The 22034-nt window shown below is 40.2% G+C and overlaps 1 protein-coding gene across 2 annotated transcripts in view; it reads right to left on the reverse strand.

Annotated features, from left to right (window-relative positions):
- LARGE1 (LARGE xylosyl- and glucuronyltransferase 1) overlaps positions 1–22034 on the reverse strand; it is a 271398-nt gene that overhangs the window by 99212 nt on the left and 150152 nt on the right. For both annotated transcript variants that reach the window (XM_071422738.1, XM_071422739.1), the window contains one exon: positions 5195–5366. In XM_071422738.1, the coding sequence (XP_071278839.1) occupies positions 5195–5366 (172 nt within the window). The remainder of the gene's footprint in view (positions 1–5194; positions 5367–22034) is intronic.

Below are 22034 nucleotides of genomic sequence, written 5' to 3' on the forward strand. Positions count from 1 at the left end.
GTTTAGAACTGTCAAAATCTAGTGAAAGATGAATAGGAGACATAATCAGTGTCAACTAAGTCACAGAAAACATGCATGACAGGTTATCTTCACCAGACTGGCTGCAGACTCAAACCTTTGAAGTCAATATTTTGGAGGTATATCTCAGTCCTAAAGGAAAATATTCTACCTATCTATAGAGCACTGGAGAATGAGGCTAAAGCAGAAATGCTCAAACCCCAGCTGAAAAGCTGAATATGCCTCTTGAAAGTTATGGGTTCCCAAAGACATATTTATGCATAGACATTGAAGTTTGCATATAAAACTATTAATAATTACACAATCCCCAACTGGCTCCTAAGAGAAACTGTTAAATGTTACATTGCTTGAGACACTGTTTCAGGCTACCAAAGAGAGGTGTGAATTTCTCCCAAAGCCTAAGGTTGCCATTTCAAAGAAGAGATTTTTAAATTTCTGTACTCTGCTACAGAACAGCTGGATCACTTATTCTAAGGGCATATGCAAAGTGCTTATCAGGAAAGGGCAGAAGAGCAATAATTTACAAAGAAATCCTACTGCCTTTTTTCCAGCTACAGAGTGAATGGAGTAGTACCTTTACCACCTAAAATATTAAATTACTATGTAAGGGTCTGATCTTTTCAGCAACTCTTAAGATAACTGGAATAAGAACCTTTGCAGAACAAGGACTTTGGGTATTGCAGGTGCTGTTTAAAACATACTGTAGGCCCTTCTACACAGCAAATCAGACCTGGTTAGATTACAAGACAGTCCTGAATATGAGATTCTTCCAAGCATGGTGTCCGAAAAAAAAGGAATCTGAGCTACTGGTTTCCCTTTATCACTGTTTTTGCTGGGAAGAAAAGTCTTCCCAGGCACAGAAAGAATCACAGACTCTAGTACCTTCCCTCTGTGTGTGGCTGCAATTTGGAAAAGGCTATTCTGGACTGCCTCATCAGTTATGTTGCAGCAACCTGGAGACAGAAGTTCTTGCCTTTCCTGCACTGATGTGAAAAATTCTTTAATTTGCACAAAAAGCATCCTGGTGTAGGCAGGTTTATAATGGTGCCTTCTAGCCAGCAACTGGTTGTTGAAGCATCTCTAGAAGGAGACCCAGTGGGTCTAAAGCTGCCCTCCTAACTGAGGTTGGGTGTCATGAGAGGTTCCTTTGGAGACTAGCATTTCCCTTCATAGGAGTTTTATTGTACTTCTGTTTATGTAATATTTCAACAAACATTCTAGATTGCCCCCAATAAATCTTCACGAACTTACCAGGGACTTCTGTGAGAGAAACAAGGAAGAGATTAAAACATTAGTTTAGTAAAATATCCTTTGGAGGAATATTTGGGGCTCATGACATGAGACAATCTTTTGTAATGCAGGCAGAAGAAATAGAAAGACACTTCAGAAAAATTGAGAATCACCACAGAATTAAGCCAAACATTTACAAAGCAGTAAAAGAGTATCATATCTCTCCGAATTACTTGCCCTTCCTTCCATTTCCATTGAATGATAGAACAATACAATCATTTAGGTTGAAAAAGACCTTTAGATCCTACCATCAAAGGTAGGATCTACCAAGTCCATTCCACTAAACCTTGTCCCTACATGCCACATCTACACAGCTTTGAAATGCAGCCAGGGATGGTGACAACTTCCTGGGCAATCTGTTCCAATGCTTGTCAACCCTTTCTGTTAAGAAATTTTCTGCTGCCCTTCTCTGGACATGCTCCAGCATCTCGATGTCATTCTTGCAGTGAAGGGCTCAGAAATGAACATGGGACTTGAGGTGTGGCCTCACCAGTGCTGAGAAGAGAGGAACAATCCCTGCCCTGGTCCTGCTGGCCATGCTATTCCTGATACAGGCCAGGATGCCATTGGCCTTCTTTGGCCACCTTGGCCCACACTGGCTCATGCTCAACTGCTGCTGACAAGCACCCAAAGATCCTTTCCCACTGGTCAGCTTTCCAGCCATTCAGCCCCAAACCTGTAGTGCTGCATAGGGCTGTTGAGACCCAAGTGCAGGACCTGGCACATTGCCTTGTTGGAACTCACAGAACTGGCCTTAGCCCATAGATTCAGCCTGTCCAGATCCTTCCTGTCCAGAGCTTTCCTGCCCTCCAACAGATCAACACTCCCACTCAACTTGGTGTTGACTAAGTGTGCACCCGATCACCTCACCCAGATCATTGACAAAGATATTAAATCAAACTGGCCCCAACACTGAGCTCTGGGAGACACCACCAGTGACTGGCTGACAAATGTGTTCAGCTCCATTCACCACCACTCTCTGGGCCCAGCCATCCAGCCAGGTTTTTATCCAGAAAACACGTCTAAGCCATGGGAAGCCAGTTTCTGTGAGAATACTGTGCGAAACCGTTTCAAAGGCTTTATTAAAGTTTAGGTAGACAACACCCACAGCCTTTCCCTCATCCACTAAGGAGAGCCACCTTTGTCACAGAAGGAGTTCAGGTGCGTCAAGCAGGACCTGTCTTTCACAAACCCATGCTGACAGGGCTCGATCCCCTGGTTATTTGGCACATGCTGCAGGACAGCACTCAAGGTGACCTGTTCCATGATCTTCCCTGGCCCCAAGGTCAGGCCAATAGGCCTTTAATTCCCCAGATTCTCCTTCCGGCCCCTTCTGCAAATGGACATTGCATTTATTCATCTCCAGCACACTGGGACCTCTCTGGTTAGCAAGATCTGCTGACAGATTCAGCCAGGCACTGCCCCTGGCTGGCTCCCTCACCACCTGGGTCAGAAAATAATCTTCCACACACTCCAGGAACTTCCTGGACTGTTTCCTCTCCCCTGTGTTGTATTTCCAGCAGACCTCTGCTAAGTAAGTTCAACTTACCTCTCTGGTAAGCTCAAGCTCACCACAAGAACAAGGGCTAGCAACTGTGAGACTTCCCAGCTGCTTACAGAATATTTCTTCTGCCTCCTCATCCCAGGTGAGTGGCCTACAACAGACTCTCACCATGGTATTTGCTTTGTTGGCTCTCCCTCTGATTCTTACCCTAAACACTCAACTCTGATGTCACCATCATCGAGGTCCCCTTTGCTAATGGAACTGCAGCCTATGACAAGGGCTGGAGAACAAGCCTGTGCTTGGACACTTCCTCTCTCCTCTGCAGCATTTAGGATCCAAAGTCTTCTCCCATCCCAGCTCAACACCTGGAGCTACGGCATTGTCTCATCTACTCGTTGTTTGTGCACAACTGCCTGGGAGATGAGCAGATGTAGACATTGACCAATTTATTGCCAAGATTAAAAAACTGTGGAGAAGCAGGTGATCAGCCGGAATTGAAAAGAACACGGGACAACTTACAAAATCATTTATTTGGGAGTTGTGCTATGTATGTTAAGAGGGCAGCAATGCAGGGATTCTGTCTCCATGTGTAAGTTAGAGTTTTTCACAGCTCTGATCAGACAAACATTCTTGCCTAGCTCGATGAAAACTGATTTGCACACACATTTTACATCCATTAATTATTCTTCTCCATATTTCCATATTTTCTGCCTGTATTTTCTTTCAATCTTACATCTACCTCTGCTCCATAATCCTCTTTTTACAAGCAGTCTTTATGCTTGGTTTTATCCCCCCTGTAATAAAAGCAAGGGATCTTCATTAAAGTTATGATAGAAATTATAAGCAAGGAGGCAATATCGCTCATTGTCTCAACTCAGATTTTGCTCTCTTTGACCCTGCAGCCCTCTATCCCCAAGTTCTGTTTATCCACATTTCTTTTCCTGCTATGACATGCTATTCACTGTAGTCAGTCAAATATGGCTATTAATGGGACAGCTGCACACAGTGAGACAGTACAATAGCCCAGCTTTACTTCCTATGCATACATTTATATTACTTAAGGTTGTCAGGGTATTTGTTTGTTTACATGAAACTCAAGGTTCAGTGGAGGAAAAGGCTTGGTGAAGAGGTCTGAACAATACATGGAGGAAAAATTGTATATTCCTTAATAAAAGAAGCTTGCGAATAATTAAATTAAGCAAAAAGGTGACTGCTTCTGGCTTGCTGAAAAGACATCAGTGTATCCACAGAAGGGAATGGAAACAAATGCATGAAGAAGTAAGCACTAGAACCCAGTCCTTGACATAGAGCTGAAAATAACAGGTCCTGTCCCGGAGCTGGGTACTGAGAAAAGCAGGCCTCGTGGATTTCAGCAGGGGATAAGTACAGTAAACGTGCTCTTTCCTGGCTCCCTCCTAATGCAGTGCTGTATTTTGGCTTCTCTCAATAAATACTCCCATTTGCTTAGGCTGACTTAGCTTGAGATGATTTTGAGAGAGATGATGAAACACATCAAGGCTACACTTTTACAGGGTTGTAAACCTTTCAAGCAGGATGCTGGATTGTCTCTGCACTTACCAGCACTGCAATACATATGCTGAGGACAAGAGGAGAACAATAGGGTATGTCTCTGACTCTGAACAGCTGGCAACACTGGAACCTGGGAGAATTAAATGGTTTTAGTGGTGTGCTAGCCAGAAAGTGCTCTGCTTTGTGACAGGGTAGTAGGGGAACTTTTTTGTAATCATCTCCTTATAGAGTTACTCTAAAAGTGTCCTTTCTCAGACTGACTCTGAAATACATTTTCAAGGAGCTGTGGGAAATGGGAATAGGTAGGGAAAGCTATTTTAGGTGCTTAGAATCCAGACCCCTTTATCAACTTATTAAGAGGACCAAACAGCAACATATTTCTATTCACATGTGTTATTCTGTTCCCTTCTTCTTCCTCCCTGGTTCAAGAATGATCCCAACTTCATTCATTTTCAGTGGCTACATGGAACAGTTAAATTGAAAGTAATAATTAAGTTTTATTATTAAAAAAAATAATAAAGCCCAAGTTCTTCCAAAAGGTATTGAACAGTACATAACTACAGCACGCTCATAATTCTTTATCATCTACTGTACTGTCAGGCTCTCACCTGCCCCAAATAATCAGACCAATAAACCAAACTACATAGACAATCAGTGTTGTCAATTAATCTATACAGAACATCATTGAGAAAAGAGATCACAAAGAGAACAATTACATTCAAACACCAAAAACTGAAAGAGTGAAAACATTTAACAAAATCTCAGCTAGCCCTTTCACCCACACTGTATTGCTTGCCTCATCATTCTCCCCCCACCCCTCAAATAAGGACAGTAAAAAAATCATTAAAATACCTTTGAACTTGTGAAAGACGGCCCATAGTTCAGCAATGTCAGTGGCAAATGTAATGTCTGTGTCGAGGACAATGACTCGCTCAAGATTGGAAGGTAGAGTCTTAGTCAGAACCAACTTCATCAGCCCGTAAATCCCAGAGTAGTGTTTGTTGGGGATCCAAGACACTTCAGACTTGACAGGAAATGGGAAGTCGGAAAGAGGAAGAAAAAATAATCTTTATTAGAAAGAGAAAATTTTCCTGAAATTAGTTTCTTGTCATAGTGGAAGATCTCTGAGGTGGAAAGTCATCTAAAAGCCTGCATTTAAATTGACTTCAGAAGTGCTGAAATATACTAGTTTCTGAAAGCTTGGGGAAAAAAAGCTCTTTCAGGCAACCCCTTCACACAATATAACTAAAATTAGTTGAGCCTTTCTGGTCTGGCAGAATTCATTTGGAGACATCCATGTGTCCTTATAAAACTGAAATACATTTTTAGTCTAAAACTTCAGGTGTATCATACATTACTTTAATTTCAACCAAAAAAGAAGTTGTCATCTCAAAATTTTCTCTGATGCAGAAATAACAAGCATGATATTTTCCTTATATTTTTTATAGATTTGGTGGTCAGAATTTCAAAAGGCCAATTATTTGAAATAATGGGCCAGAAAACTGCAAAAAAATTGTTTCTTACAAATGCGAATTTTCCTTAAGCCTTACATCTTTAACTTAAAACTACTGAGGTCCCACAGACATGCTCAAAAGTAGAGAAATTTACAGAAAATTGTCAACCACACTTTTTGGTTTTATGTACTGAATGTGACAAACTCAAACATTTTCATTTCTTCAGTAAGAGCTAAAAAAAAAAATTGTACAGCTTGTAAAATAAAAGTTGGGACGCTAAGTTCCATAATGCATTGTACTCTTGACATTGGGATATTCCATGAGCTGTGTTTAGTTTTCTTTCTGTGAGACTCAAGTCCTCAAATTTCAAAAGTTTCTGCTTAAAGTGGGATATTAGAAGTTTTTGAGAAGTTCCTATTTCCCTGTCTGAAACTCCTTGTTTGTTTTAAGAGGCATGCACTACAATTCCCAGATTTTATGTCTTCCCTGGAGTAGTGCTCTCAATAACTTAAATTAGTATTTTGTCTACAAAATCTTGAGTGAAACAGATTGCAGGATTTGTCCTGGCATGTTACGCTTTGGAGAAAGTAGGCAGAAACTCAGTGTATTCATAAAACTGAGGAGATTTATTCTGTTACTTAACTATCTTATATCTATTCACTGCCATTGTAAATTTTATTCTATGAAATAACATTTGCACAAAAAAAAAAAAAAAAATTCCCCCAAAATCCTTAGAGAAAACCTTCTGTAAGAGAGTGAGTTCCTACATTTCGAAGTTGGAAGCATGGTTGAAGAAAGGCTAATAATAGGTGCTTAGAGCACATTTCTTTTTGAATATAAAGTAACAAGGCCTCTGATGATGTAAGCTGACCTCCTCTATTCCCTTTTAAATGGCACACAACTTTTCTCTGTATTCTCAGGATTCCTGTACCAGGGCAGAGCTCTCTCCCACTACCAAGTTCATTTAAAAGACAGAGGGAAGTAGAACAAACCTTTAAGGAGAAAGACAAGAATTTCAGGGGAAAGGCAGGAAAAGCAGATTCTCATAGAATAAAACCAGAAAGTGCAAACTGAAGCATGAAGTTTTGGTTGGTTTATTGAAAACTCAATGCTCCCCAGAAATACCTTCTGTGTGTAATAGTGATAATTTCAAATTCACACCCTCACAACTCTACTTATTTGTGGTCCGTGCTTTCCCACATTGTGGCTTTTGGAATGGACCATCATATCATGTTGTATTTAATTTATACAAAACAGTATCTACTTTGCTTCTGCAAACCATACTGTTCTGAATCTGCCACTTGATATCCTTGTGCTAGACCAGTCATACCTGACATGTTAAAAGTGTTAGACATTTACAGACTTGAGCTTGCTTTTACCCATTGCTATGTTATTAATTTTGGATGGCATGTCCTTCATTTTATTAGCTGAAATATTTCTCCAGAAAAACACCCACTGTGCTTATGCAAATAAGTTTAATAAGGTAGGGGTTCATATGTTGCATGAATAGCCTGACACAAGCAGGGAAGGTAAAGGGTGGCTGAAAAAGCAAATCACCTTCAAAGTGCAGTTATTTTCTTTTCTCTCAGGATTCCCAATTTCTAACACCATGTATCTGGTGTTAGAAATTGGGAATCCTGAGAGCAAAGGATTGCTCTCTCCATGTATCACCACAGAGAAGAAACCCATGTCTGGCAGTTCCTTCTGATCTGGCACACAGAAGGCAAAAGCTTGCCATCCTGAATCCTGATGTCTGAAGGCACCACTTTTAAAAATGAAAGGGGCAGCCCCTGTTCCAAATGGTCCATCACAGCTGGCCAGCATGTGTTGGATTTGAGGACATGTTGAAGCCTGGACTCCCAATCAGTCCAATTTATCCCCAGTTTCCTCTCCTGTGATACAGAGTTGACTAAGATGCAAACGGAGATCCTAATTAGCCCCCAGCATAATTTCTTCATGGCTTTGCTATTCAAGAATAATGTAGCAGTTCCAAATTCACGGTAAGGAAAACTCCTTGCGCTACAAAAGAGCTGTGAAGGCTCATTCTCTGGCTCACCACATTGCGTGAGGAAATACACGGGCACAGGCACGGTGTTGGAGCAAGTCCTTATCTTGGTTTTGGCCACAACCTGGAGGTTATTCTGTATCATGTCAAAACCTTGCAGGGAGCAGGGGGAAGGGACTCTGCCTTCTGAGAAGAAGAGTGTGGCTTCTGGTCAAAAAAAAAAATTTTTCTAAATATTGTCTAAATACTTTCTGTAAGTTTTAATACAATTTTGTTTGCCTAGCACAGTTAAAATGGCCCATATATGGCATGTTTGTGAATCATATGCTAACAAGCTAGATCAGAGCTGGCTTCAGAGAACAAATATTCCTAGAAGATACATCAGCAACATTAAAAAATAGAGTTAGTAAAAGAGAGTGAAACAAAACAGTGTGACATACTTTGCCATTTATGTAATTCCTAGTTCAGCAGAAACACCACACTTTGGATCTCTAGCTCTCAAGATCTGCGTTTTTGTTCATGAGAGAAGAACAAAGAAAAGCATTTAGCTGGTACTTACACTGATTCTTTTAAGTGAAATAGTCTACTCACTAAAGGTCCTTCATCAGAATCATCTTTATTATTTTCGTAATTGAAAACTGAAAACAAACTAAAATATCTAAATTATTTGAATATAAAAATCACAAGCCCATGAGTCTGCATGCAGCACGTAACTGATCACCTGATAAATGCCAGAGAGATGGGAGCAACAGTCTCTATGTTCAGGTATACCTCACCAGCAAGTTCTCTTCCCTAATTGTGCTGAATCTCTGGGAAAAGCTGACCAAATCACAATTGCTGTGCACAGCCTGACTCAGCTTTCTCACAGCTGCTACCAATGTATAAATGCTCATTAAAGTAGTGTCATTTTTAACAGAGAAGTCTCATACATAGAGCTTAAAATGTTTCCTTGACTGAGAGAGGGGAGAATGGTGGCTCATTCTCTGTGAATAAATTGTATAGTGGCTACGTTCCCAAGCATTTAGCTATTTTCATTTTTTAAAACACTTGAGTCTAATTGCTCACACATTACGATCACCAAGCACAACTCTTGTACCAAGTCATCACAAATACATCAAGCCAGACTTTGACTCTTACACTGTACTTCTTTATGGAACTGCATGACTTTTTTAATATGTTCTTTTTTTCCCACAAAGAGATGATGGGGCAACTTGCCCAGGCTTCCCCGGTGAATACTGACTGCTCCACAGATGTAAGTGAAGTATCTGTACAAGGACAGGTCACCTCAGCCTCTTTGAAAGGGATGGAGGCTTGGACTTACACACTTAGCATGAAACAAGTCTGGAAAACAGTACCAGCATGAACAGAATGATAGTGACCAACACAGAAGGACAAAAAACTTTGGAGCTTCTGACACAATACTAGTAGCTGGCACCATACAGTAGATGATGGCAAGTGCCTACTGAAGAATATAAACCCAGGGGAATTCTATACCAATACTGCTCCCATATATATTTTCATCCTGCAGTGAGTTGCACCAAATTTTGGAGCTACTGGTGGTATTATTGTTGGTTAATAAATTTTGGTGGATTTTTCATCTGTGAATTAGATCAAATTAGGATACACTTTCATATTTGGTAAAAGTCCATTTCATTATATTGAATATATATATTTTTATATATAAATAAATATATAACATATATATATATCTCATATATATATAACATATATATATATATATATATATAACATATATTTAATATATATAATATATTATATATATTATATTATATATATTTTTTTATATATATAATATATTTAAACCTCATGCTCTTAAAGGTCTTGCATACCAAGACACTTTGCAAATATGACTTTGCTGCACTCACCCTTCTCTTTTCCACATCACTAAAATCATGATAAACAGAGCAGTGAGATGAAGCACAAGAAAAGAAATTATGTATTTGCTGTCTTACCTTAATACATGTTTACATGTACACAAAGTGAAGCATCAAAACAGTAGCCAGAGGAAAGATAAATTAAGGCTATATGGGACTGTAGGACTGTATGTAATGTTTCTCTTATAGTTTACCAGCTTCTCTGAAGCACTAGAGGTTGACAGAAAGCCTAATAGCCTGATTTGCTACATGCTTCTTGGATTGGAAGGTGATATATAATAGTACCATTAAAAAAAACTCTCAAAACTTTTAGCTAGCAACTGCACAAACTTAAGACTGCATTTCCTTTCTATAAATAGAAGTTTCCCTTCTAAAAGCATTTCCCCCATTAAAGACTTCTGATTACTTCCCTACCAGAAAAAAATTCTATCCTGACTTTTCCTGATGAATAGGTTGTACTCAATACAGCATCACAAAATCACAGAACAAGCTTTGAAGGTACCTCTGGGAGTCATTTGGTCCAACTTCCCCCTGACAAGCACGGCCACCCAGAGCCAGCGGCCATGTTCAGATGGCTTTTGACTATGTCCAAGGATAGGGACTCCACAATCTCACTGGGCACCCTGAGCCAGTGCTTGGTTACCCTCACAGTAAAATAATGTTTCCTGATGTTCAGAGGGCTCCTCCTGTATCTCAGTTTGTGCCCACTGCCCGTTGTTCTGTCTCTGGGCATTCTGACAAGAGCTTGGCTCTGTCCTTTTCACACCCTCCCTCCAAGTATTTATGTACAATGATAAGATCCCCCTGCAAGCCTTCTCTTCTCTGGATGAACAGTCCCAGCTTTCTCACCTTCCCTTGCATGTGAGGTGGTTCAATCCCTTCATCATCTTAGTAGCCCTTGGCTGGATTCTCCATTATTTTCATGTCTCTCTTGTGCTGAGGTGCCCAGAACTCAGCCTGGACCCAGCCCTCCTTCTGTGGCCTCAGCAGTGCTGAAGGGAAAAGGGTCACGTCCCTTGACCTGGTGTCAATGTTGTATCTGTCCTTGCTGCAAGGGCAAATTCCTGGCTCCTGTTTGACCTGGTGTCCTCCAGATTCTTTTCTACTAAGCTGCTTTCCAGCAGATTCTTTTCTACTAAGCTGCTTTCCAGCAGGGCAACCCTCAGCATGTCATGGTACATGGGTTAGTTCCCATATGCAAAATTTTGCACTTTTTGTTGAACTTCATGAGGTTCCTGTCAGACCTCCTTCTCTGTTAAATAGTATTTTTTTGCCATTTACTTAATGAAATTCCTCACTGTCCCACAGAATATATAGCACCACAGAACACTCTGAGGTACAAGAAGTGCCCCTCGCTCAGCGTGCTAAGATGGAATTTTGGCTGATAAAATGTTTCCCTGGCAGCATATCCTTAAAAACTTTACCCTGAAAAAATGCAACCTCCAATACCATATTGATTTTGTCACTACATTCACTGCATCTTCCTAGGTATGCTTGGGGAAAAAAAAAATCGATCAAAATAATGCAGAGCTATGACATAGTATCCCCTTGCCCACTCAAGGGCAAAGACACCCGTGCTGCTCGCCTGACTCCACAAAAGCACCACCAGGTCAGTGCCTTGCAGGAGCCTGTAGGTCAGGCTGGCTGGGGTGAGGCACCAGGCTGAGAATCAGCAGCCCTGAGGCACAAGGTGCCACCTGCATGCCTCCTCCCCATCTCAGAGGTGGGCTCATAAATGGGATCAAACAGAACCCAATTCCATCACCATCCAGACTAATGGCTGCAGATTCTCTGTGCTGGGCAAACAGCCAGCAGCAAATAGAAGAACTAAGAAAACAGAAAAGGCAGAGGGAAGTAGAAAATACAGTCTGTAGATTTTGCCTCTCCAGAGCCTTCATGCCAGGTTTTACCACTAAAAATATCTAGCATCTAGAACAGACTAATTTAAACAAAGAGAAATGTGAATCAGGTTTTGTAATAAATGACTCAATGGAAACATGGATATCCAAAAGTAATTGGCATCTACTTGCTCCTAAACAACTTCAATATAGGCAATATCTTCCTTGAAAATTGCATCAGTCACATGATAAACTAAGTTTAAAATCTCAAAAGAAAGCAAACAGAGCAAAACTTCCAGGCCACAGCAAAATCAGGGTGTTTTAAATCTGCACAAGTTGTAGATGAATTGTATCTCACACTGATCTGAAAAGCAGTGCAATCTACATTGTGAAAGAACTTCCAGCAGGAGGGATCTCTGTGAAGCAAAACCAGCCAAAGTCTTTTGTAGCTGCTGGCTTCAGGCAGCCCTTACAAATATCCTAGGCATGGGGAACAATCCTGAAATTCTGATGTGTGAATCAGGTAACAATAAAAATTGTTATTTCCTCTGACTGGATAAATAACTTTCTAGACACAGCTGACAACTTGTTTTTCACAGCTTTTTCATTACTTGCTTAGTGCTTTGCTGCTACTATGAACACTACAAGTAGCAAGATATTGGTTTTTAAATCATGTGGCCTTCATTTAAGACAAAGCTAACAGAACTGGGGCTTTCATGTCACTTCTAAACTGGAGGAAAATACTGCCACCACTTTAATAATGATCATATTCTGTGATTTGTAACATAAAGCATAAAAAGAGGGGGTAAAAAACCAATATTGATTTGCTGGCAGAGGACAGGAAGTTTTCTTTATGCATGGTTTTTCTCATCACTGTTTTTCACACAGGGAGAATTTCATCCTGCTGTGAATATATGCCATACCTCTTCCCACATTCCTGAAACTTGAGTCACAATTCCAGCAGCACTAGCACTGCTCAGGATTAGTTCCAGGATAATCCTTCCCATTTTACATTGACTATACCTCACAATATCTAACCTCTTTGCTGGGACATGTGACTGATCCCCTTTCTCACTCTCTTGCTTCCAGGGAAGAGGTATCAACACCTTGTTGCAGAGACTGGGTTAACTGGGAATCACTGAGGAAGGGGAAAAGTAGGTTACCATTTAAATTTGGGTAAACATTCATGCCTGTCTTTAGCACATTTTTTTTTACAGATAACCATAATAATAATAATAATAATAAAAGAAAGAACCTAGATTGAGAAATTCTAAATCCTCACAGATCCTGAGAGGAAGAAGATTGCTGTCATCACCAATATAGTCTTCTTAGAAGGAAAGCCAAAAGGAATCTCCTAGCATCTTACCTTCAGAAAATCACTGCATCTGCTCTATCCTTGTCAGGCATCCAGCAAACATTAACAGAAGAGCCTTATTTGAACAAAACCAGACTCTTCTATTAATGTTTTCTGGATAACTTGTAACTTCCACATTGAATTTAGTTTTTTTCCTGTGTGATTCACATGTTTTGATTATACTGATATTCCCCCTCATAACAAGTCCTTACTATTTATATGAATGGTTGTCAAGGAAACCAAAAATACAGCAAAGTTGGGTAACTCTTCTGGATTCAGAATTTCTGGTTTCTGAGTATTTTAAGAAATAATAACTTGCTCTAAGAAACAATTGTAAGGAGAAATGAATTTATACATCTTTGCTAAAATTATTTTTCTATTTCTGCTGGCCTTTGAGGCTGTTCTTGCTCATCACAGAAGCACTGGTGACTTTAATAGGATTTTGCCTCATCTTTCACTTTAAGAAACAGATGGTATCTTCCACACATGTGTGCAACAAGTCTGGATACAAATAACACTGAGCAAAAGGGTTGAGATAGAAATGGATGATTATTTGAACCTCTGGGTCCTGGATAATGTAGAGCAAATGCAGAAACCGTGGAGCAAGCCACAACTGGAAAGGGAGATTAGATATTAAAAAGGCAGAACAAACAAAACCTCCAAAATCAGCATCAGCATACAGCAAAGGAAAATAACTGCAAATTAATTTTCATCTCTGTAGCAAAGTCCATAACACAGTCTGACTGATGTTGAGGACTTTTTTTCTTTTCTTTTTTTATATTTTCCTTCCAAATCTCTCATCAATACACACATGCACACAAAGGGCAGACAAGTGGGAAAAACCTGATTCAAGGATGCTTCTTCAAAACAACATCCTTAAGAACAAAATTAAATGAGGGTGCCAAGAGCTTATCCATGTTTTATACGGATACAACTGCAGACATAAACTAAAACTGATGTAGGTGGTTTTTTGTTTTTTTTTTGGTCTCTGCCACTTAGGCAACAAAACATTCAGCTACACAGCTTCTTCAGAAAAGAAAGGACCAAAAGGTAATTCACCTACTGGGATCTTTAAGGACTATCTCCCTCCCCTTAGGTATTTAGCTGGCTTTTCTCCCACTTTATTTAGCCCCATAAAACTCAAATGGCCAGTTTCTATTTGAGTCCTTTTCTTTACTCTCATTTGAGACTTTCAAATTTTTTTCATTGTTTCTTGCTATCTCCAAAATGCTGAATGCTCTCTTTGTTTTCCTTTCTTCATTTGTGCAAAATGAGACTGCAGAATGAAAAAGTCTGGCCAGTCTCAGTTAGTGCTGTATCTTTGTTTCTTGTTCCTTTGAGGCCCCTGGCCTCAACCACAGCTGTTTCCAGTGCAGCAGTCAAGGGTGGAGGACCTAAAAGAGTCTTAGCATCCCAAGAGAGGTCAGTGAGAACCAGCCAAACACCAGCCTCCAGCCCCACCTCTCCAGAAGAGGCAAAAGAACAAATCTTCCCTAGAAGATAAGATAAAGCCTTTTTATTTTTTCTTCCTGTCAGCGAATGAGTGAAAAGAGACAAACAAGCTGAAGTAGATAAAATGGCAGAAAGCCAGAGCTTTCTGCTAAAAGCTGACTGACAGGTAGATCTGGCCAGAACTTGCCCAGTGGTGAAAACTCAGGGCTGCCCTTCTCGCTTCATCTGTATGGAAAGATAAGAAAGATCAATTGCCTGCTTTAATTGCCAGTGAACTCAATCAACAAGCTCTTTGTGCTAATTCATCAGGGAAGATACTAATCCATGAAAATATTATCACTGTCTGATGTACTGAAGCTTTTCCACTTCAGTAACTATGCAAGTACATACACACTAGCTGCAACCATTCCATGTTCTAGCACATTTCCACGCAGCTCTTGGGGTGAAAGCCCAGCAACACAACCTGCATTTTGCATGATGTCAGGATAACAAACAGGTGTCATCAAGATGCACTATCCAGGATAAAATGCAACAACATATGCTGCATAAACATGTTTTGATGGATAGACAAAAGCTCCAACTCAGCGACAAAAACCTATCTGAAGTGGGATTCTCTCCCAAATGAAAAATCCTTTTGTAAGGATTATCAAAGAAGGTTGCAGAAATTACAGTGACTATTGCTAACCAAGTAATACCTGAGAAAGGAGATTGCAGGTGTAAAACACTAGTTATCATGCACAAAAACATTCCCAACCAGACACCAAGAATGTTGAGGGACTGCCTTCCCACCCTTTTAAGCCTGAAAGATTCCCATCCAGCTTGTATCCTTACAAAACAGTGTTTGACAGCCAGAGTTGCAAAATAAAGAATCATAGAATATATCAAGTTAGATGGGACCCATAAGAATCATTGAGTGCAACTCTCTTCTCCTCACAGGACTACCTAAAACTAATCCCTATGACTAACAGGTTCATCCATGGTCAGGCTTGGAGTCATGACTGGAGTTCATGAGCTTGGCGACATGACCCTGGGGAGGTGTTCCAGTGACCAACTACCCTCTCAGCCTGATGTCCTAGGGTGGTTTGTGGAAAAGATGTGGGAATGCAGCTTCCACCAGATATCTGATATCTTAACACAAAGTCAAAACATAGCAAATGCTTATGAGAAAAAGAATCCATTCTTCTTTTCAGAAGAAAATCCCTACTTACTATTGGGCATCTCACCAGTAAAATCACCTTCCTCCAGACCTAAACTTACACTGTTTCTGCCTAAAGAGTAAGAATAGTAGAACTTCAACAGCTGAAAATGCTGCACCAAAAAAAGGCCATTAGTTGGTGGAACACACATCCAACTAGTGGAATAAATGCTATATCCCATAAAGAACTCTTATGTCTCTTTTTTTTCACCAAAAGCAAAGAACTTCCAGGAAAACAAATCAACCTCCACCCTGCAGAGTTGGAGGCCAGGTGAGTACAACTTCCTATATAGCAATTATTGCTTCATGGGAATAAAAATTACATAAAACATTGTTTTTTTCTCCAGTGCCAAGTATTACCATCTCTCAAAACTCCTAGGGACTAAAATGCTCCAGGAATACATCCAGAATAAAAATAATAATAAAGGATAAAAGGTATTACAATTACGAACAAGCAAAACTAACAATAACCTAGTGCAAAAAGCAGCGAATGTGATATGGCGAAAAAGTATTCTTTTCCTTTTTTTTAGAAAGAGCTAAATTGTCTCTCAAACAATGCAGCATTAACTAGATAAACAATCTGAAGAAAATAAAGACATTGGGAAAGCTGGGCTCCTTCAAAAACAAGAAACACTGAAGTTCATGGCATCAGTCTAGTTAATTGCCCTGCTTCTGGTTAAGTATCATCAAATAATTCAGATAACAGTGAGTTTGCATGAGTAGTGTTTAAATGAAGTGTCCATGTAGCAGGCATGTAACTCTTACAACTTCCTGAAACATCTGAGGGCTAAGTCCACCAGTGGCACCCTAATTCCATGTAATCTTGGAGTTTCATCCTAAAGACCGTCAGATAAAATTGCGATCAGACAGGTGAACACAGGTCCCAAATGTCTCATTAAAACAATACAGATGGAACTATTTTAAAGGCTTTCATCTGTGTCAGCTAAAAACTGTGGAATCCATTCAGCTGTGAAAGGGGTTGAATCTCAAGTAATGGAGGAGTATATGGGAAAATTAACAGGGGATCAAAATACACCCTTACCTGGACTGAGATGGTTTCAGACCTATGAGAAGAGTGACTTCAGTGTGTGCTTGTGCTGTGCCAGGCACACAGCATGACTGTCATTTTCACTGCTGTGAAAACTTGTCACACAAAAATGTGTGCCCAGACAAGGTGAACATTATATCTGTCCACAAGAATGACTATTTCAGCCCCAGTCCTTCAGAAGACTTGATTCCTACACTGCCTGCTGAACTGCTCCACAGGAAGTAGCTCACATCTGATCTATTGCCCAACACTTCCCTGAATCTCAGTTGTTTCTCAGAAATAAGCCAACACCACAAATAAGCCAACATCATTAACAAATGAGGAAATCTAACCATTTCAGCTCCCAGGTTGTGAATCAAGAATATTCTTGGAGTCCTTGCAGCCTCCTATATTTTTCAGCTTATCAATCAGACATGGAAATACATTTACTTCAGTTCTTTGTAAATCTAGAAACAAGGCTCATTAAACATTTTGATAAAATGCTCAGATCGATACTGATCTTCACTAGGAATGCCTTGAGCACTCACTGCTGCTCTTCTGTGAGTTATTGAATGCCCTTTGACAGGGAGGTGTCCCTGTGAGCAAGTGAAGAGCCATTAAGAGCTAAGACCATCTAACTATAGCCATTATATGTCTTCCCAGCTTTCTACCTGCAGGTGCCAAAGAAAGAAATTGTGTTGGAGCACAGGATGACCATTAACTCTCTACAGCAAGTACAGGGGATATACACCCTACATCCCTCATGCAGATCAAAGTGTTCAAATAACTTCTGTATATCCAAGGTTAGGTCAGCAAAATGCTCTCATTTCTCATAAGTGGATGATAATGCTCTGAGAAAGCAGCTGCTGTAATGGGGATGTATGGAACAAACAATAGCTGCCCAAATTAGTTTGAGACGTGTCTTTTTTAGGCTTTTCTAGGGCATGCTTTTTAATTTCTGTCAAATTGAATAATTTTTGGAAAATCTCATGTGAAGTTATTCATCCTTTTCTCATTCTCTGCTAAAATTGCCTACCCTGGAGGTGCAGCACATGTTGCTGCAATGAGCACTGTTGAGGAAGCTGAATGCCAAACAAAAATCCTTGCTGTTGAAATGTCACAGTCAGCTACTATGATACAAATGTGGGTGATTTTAAGAGGAAGAGAGTTGGCTCCTTAGTCCTCACTCCACATATGTTACACAGAGCAGCTACCCCATCTTGCTGGTGGACACAGAACAGAACAACTGTACTGCTTTTCCCTAGAATCAAGAAAAAGGTGGAGCTACAGAGAGGCCCACAGCAATTAGAACTAAATTATAAAACTAACAAAGAACGCCAATGTTTTTTCAAAGCACCAGCAGCAGCAGGAAAGTACAAGGGGTTTACAAAGTCAGACATGAGGCTTTCTTCTCGAATAGTAGTGGAAGCACTGCACAATGTAACACAGGAGGCAGACTTCACAAAGGTTCCACTGTGCTGGGGAGTTTGAATTGCTATCTGTTTCTTGGTGGATACTAATTTCCTCCCAAACAGTCTGAAAGAAAATATCTTGGCTTAAAATCCAAGTCTGTTAATTTCCAGTCATCTTTACTGAAAATTATTGATAAAAGACTGTTCTTAAGATGGCAGCACTGCGTCACAACCACAAGCATCTTTTATCACCTGAGACTTCAGGCCTTTAGCACTCAACATGTCCATTAGCAAATACACAAAATCTCAATTATAAAGTAGAAATTCAAATCTAAAAATAAGTCATAAAAGTTATACAAATCTGTAAAATGTTTTGATTAGAGACTTCATTTTCCAGTATCTTGGATTTGCATATTTAAAAAAAATAAAGAGAAGGGGACACGACAGGAAGCAGCAGCAGTCAATGCCTATCGTTTCACTGACATGTGCAGAGGGCCAGTTTACAGGAAGACAAAAGGCTGGTGAAATGCAGGAGCACTGCAAGCCCCCCATGACACGTGAGAATTTTAGATCAAAACCTCAGTGCCATAGAAACACTTTAACTGAATACTTACTGCTGCGTGAATGAATGTAAACATAAACAGATGCTGGGTTTCTCTTTCTGAGTTGCATTAATAGCAATTAGATCTTGCATATGAAGTGGAAAAGAAATGAAGGGAAGTAACATACTTCTCCTTTATAACTTTGTGTGTTTGCCTCTGAGGCACACAGTGAACTACTTAAAAGATAAACAATCCTGTGCTGCCCTTAACAATATATAATCTGCATGCAGTGCAATGCAAATACAGTCAAATCCTTACAGTCCATGATAGTTTAGGGGTCAGTCACTATTACTGTGATTGTTATAGGTGGCTGCAACATCCAGTGGAACTTCTTTACTAGGAAGATGATGGAAGGCAGGAGAATGCTGACCAATTTTATTGTTCAAGGCTTTATCAACATTGCTATCGTTGTCACCTTCTTAAACTGATGTGAAAACCACCAAGCTAATAATCTGTTCATCAAATACACTCTCATATCTTCCCAACTGGCAATCAGAATCCCTCTCTCCCAAGCTCAGAAAGTGGTAGCTGCCATTCTGTTGAAAGTATTTGTTTGATCGTGCTTCCAAAATTGGTATATTGCAATACTGCAATACATACAGCCATATCACTATTATTACTCAATGGAAGAGCTTCTGCTGGTATCCAAAGATTTCATGGCATTTGAGCTGTTTTTGGTGCAATTTGCTGCAAAGACATTCACATACTGAGCATATTTTAAAACAACTAACATTATTGGGATTTTGACCTACAGTAATGTTTGCATGGACAATACAATGTGCCAGACAGGACACTTGCTCGCTGTCTAGATGGTAAAGAGAGTCTCCATAGCAAGGGTTCTTACAGGGTCATCTTAGTTGGATTGAGTGAGACTCCCTAAAACATGTTTCTGTACAATTTTTGTAACCCAGCTGACCCATGGTCCTACCTGACCACTGCAAGATATGTATTATGTGTGACTATAGAGTACCTTAACCTATGTTCAAAACATTTCCCAACTATCTAAAGTATGTACAATAGACTGTCCTACATGATCATTTCTACGCATGCAGGAACTGTTCCGATTGATTGTCTTACTCTTGTACAATTGATTAACTTTGCAGCAGGAACTGTCTGTGAATATCTGAGACAGCCAGATTCTTTGCCCAGGATGTTAATCGACATGCTTAAGCATACAAATTGGTCTAGCCACAGCAGGGTCTGCCTGGGGAATCTCAACAACTGTCTGAAATTCCCACCAGGACCACTCCTGTAACAAGCTGTCAAATACTTCTTGTGCCAGCAGTTCCATCAATCACCTAGCTTCAACTTGGGCTGCTGTCTCAAACCAGTCCTTTATCTCATCTGTGCAGACAACAAGCCTGGGAGTTCCTGGACCACTGAGGGAATTTGAGTGCACTAGGGTTGCACACAGGCACAGTCCCGAGAACCAACTATGCTACAATCATAATTAAAGAATTAAACTTTATTTTCCTGCTTAAGTCTCATAGCCCTTGCCCATTAGCTCAGCTGGCTAGAGCATGGTGCTAATGACACCAAGGTCGTGGGTTCAATCTCTCTACAGACCCTTCACTCAAGAGCTGGACTCAATGATCCTTGTGGGTCTCTTCTAACTCAGAGTATTTTGTGATGTCTGTCTAAATGATGTCAATATCTGACCTAGTGAACTGGCTTCAAAATTCAGATGAAAGTGCCTAAGAAGTAATTCACCTCATGCAGCAAATGCCCAGAGATAGGTGATCTTTATGCCATGCATTACTTGAGTTTGGTTGTGCCGTATCAGACTACTGATTTTGACTGAGTGTGCAGATGTCAACATTTCTGATAGGAAATCACCTAATGCAGCACTAGTACTCAGATTTGTGGTCTGTTGTTTTGGGGAACAGTAAAAGCTGCAATATTGTCTATATGTATAGCAAAGAATGGAGCTTTCCATATTTCTCTTTCAGATCAAATGTTCATCTATTACAAAACCCTATTCACCAACCCTTCAAGTTCATAAATCAATTGCAGCACATGTGGGCTAAACTATTTAAAGGAGATGGCTTTTCTGCTCTATCAGTGATTAAAGGACTGTGTATCTGGGCCATTTACTCACAGCAGAGCAGGCAACTGCTCATTCTACATTCTGCCTTCTTCAGTTCACCTGATGTTGTCACCAGTGTGTCAAGCAACAGGTGGGAAAACAAACTCACCTCATCTGTATTCCACCCATCACATACAGTACTGCCTTATTGGCTGATCCTTCTGCTCTGGGACAGTGCAGATCACAATAGATTTAATGCCTGTATTTCCCTGGGAGTGAACTGACACAAGATTCCATGTTTAACAACGAAGTGCAGAAGCCAAGTGCCCAAGCTGCACACCTTCAATAGTTTGTTCTGGAGCTTCTTCATGTAAGACTGAACTGAAAAAAACCACAATACCCTGCAGCCACATACATGCAAATCACAGCTGTAATAGATGAATGCTTCACAAGTATTTTTTTTAACTTTTATTTAATGCTCAAAGACCATTTTCAGTTTCCAGTTATTTTGTGGGATGCATTGTTGTATTAGATACGTCTATGCATTAGGACCAAAGCTGACTAACACAACTTAAGTGATCATATAAAGTGAATTTACACTGTCAAGTAACTTTCCAGTTTGCAGTTGCAGCCATATGTGGCCACATAAATTCAGAAGAGTTTTGTATGGGCCATACTGAGTAGTGCAAGAATGAAGTATGTAGCTGTGGAATAGTTCAATTACTGGCACCATTATCAGCAGCCTACACTTCAAGGACGCTTATTGCTGATTACTGACTGCACGTAGCAGGTTTAGTTAATGGGAGAGAGTTCCAAATCCTAACAGCTAGTGAGTTGAGGGAGAGCTTTTAAGCACCCATCCGTGTTCCTTGAGGTTTTTGGCAAGGCAGTGAGGAGACAGGCCAAGTTATATTGGGGAAGGTTACAAGCATCTTAGTACAGCTGGCTGTTAAAATCTTCAAACTAACTGGTTTAAAGAAATACATCCAGCAAGCTGACATCTCAACTGCGTCTGACCCTGTTCCTGGAAATGCTGTTATTTTGGCTCAGCTCCACAGTTAAGTTTCCTCCTCTTCTATCCCATCCCTTATAACGTACCCCAAGCAAAGATATACCTTTCCTTGGCCATTCTTTCCTGTGCTCCATCTCTCTTCCAAGCAGGCTGCTGGTAGTTTGGCAGCATCTGCTTCTAGGGAGAGAATGAACCTAGGCTCTTTGTGGTGCAACAGGACTGTGAACAGCTGTGTCACCTTGCAAAAGGAAAAATAAGTCTTCTCTAAGTTTTAAAAGGAACATCTGACATGCTTAATTCACAGCAGATATGTTGGTTTGCTGGCCCTAGAAATTCTGATATAATCCATGATACCTTGTCTTCCCTTTCTTGCAGTGAAGTGTCCAGTTTTCCTCTAAAACCTGAGAGAAAACAACAGCC

The sequence above is a fragment of the Agelaius tricolor genome, unplaced genomic scaffold (assembly GCF_023055355.1).
Source record: "Agelaius tricolor isolate 1412-34295 unplaced genomic scaffold, bAgeTri1.0.p SCAF_3, whole genome shotgun sequence".
Classification (NCBI taxonomy): Eukaryota; Metazoa; Chordata; class Aves; order Passeriformes; family Icteridae; genus Agelaius; species Agelaius tricolor.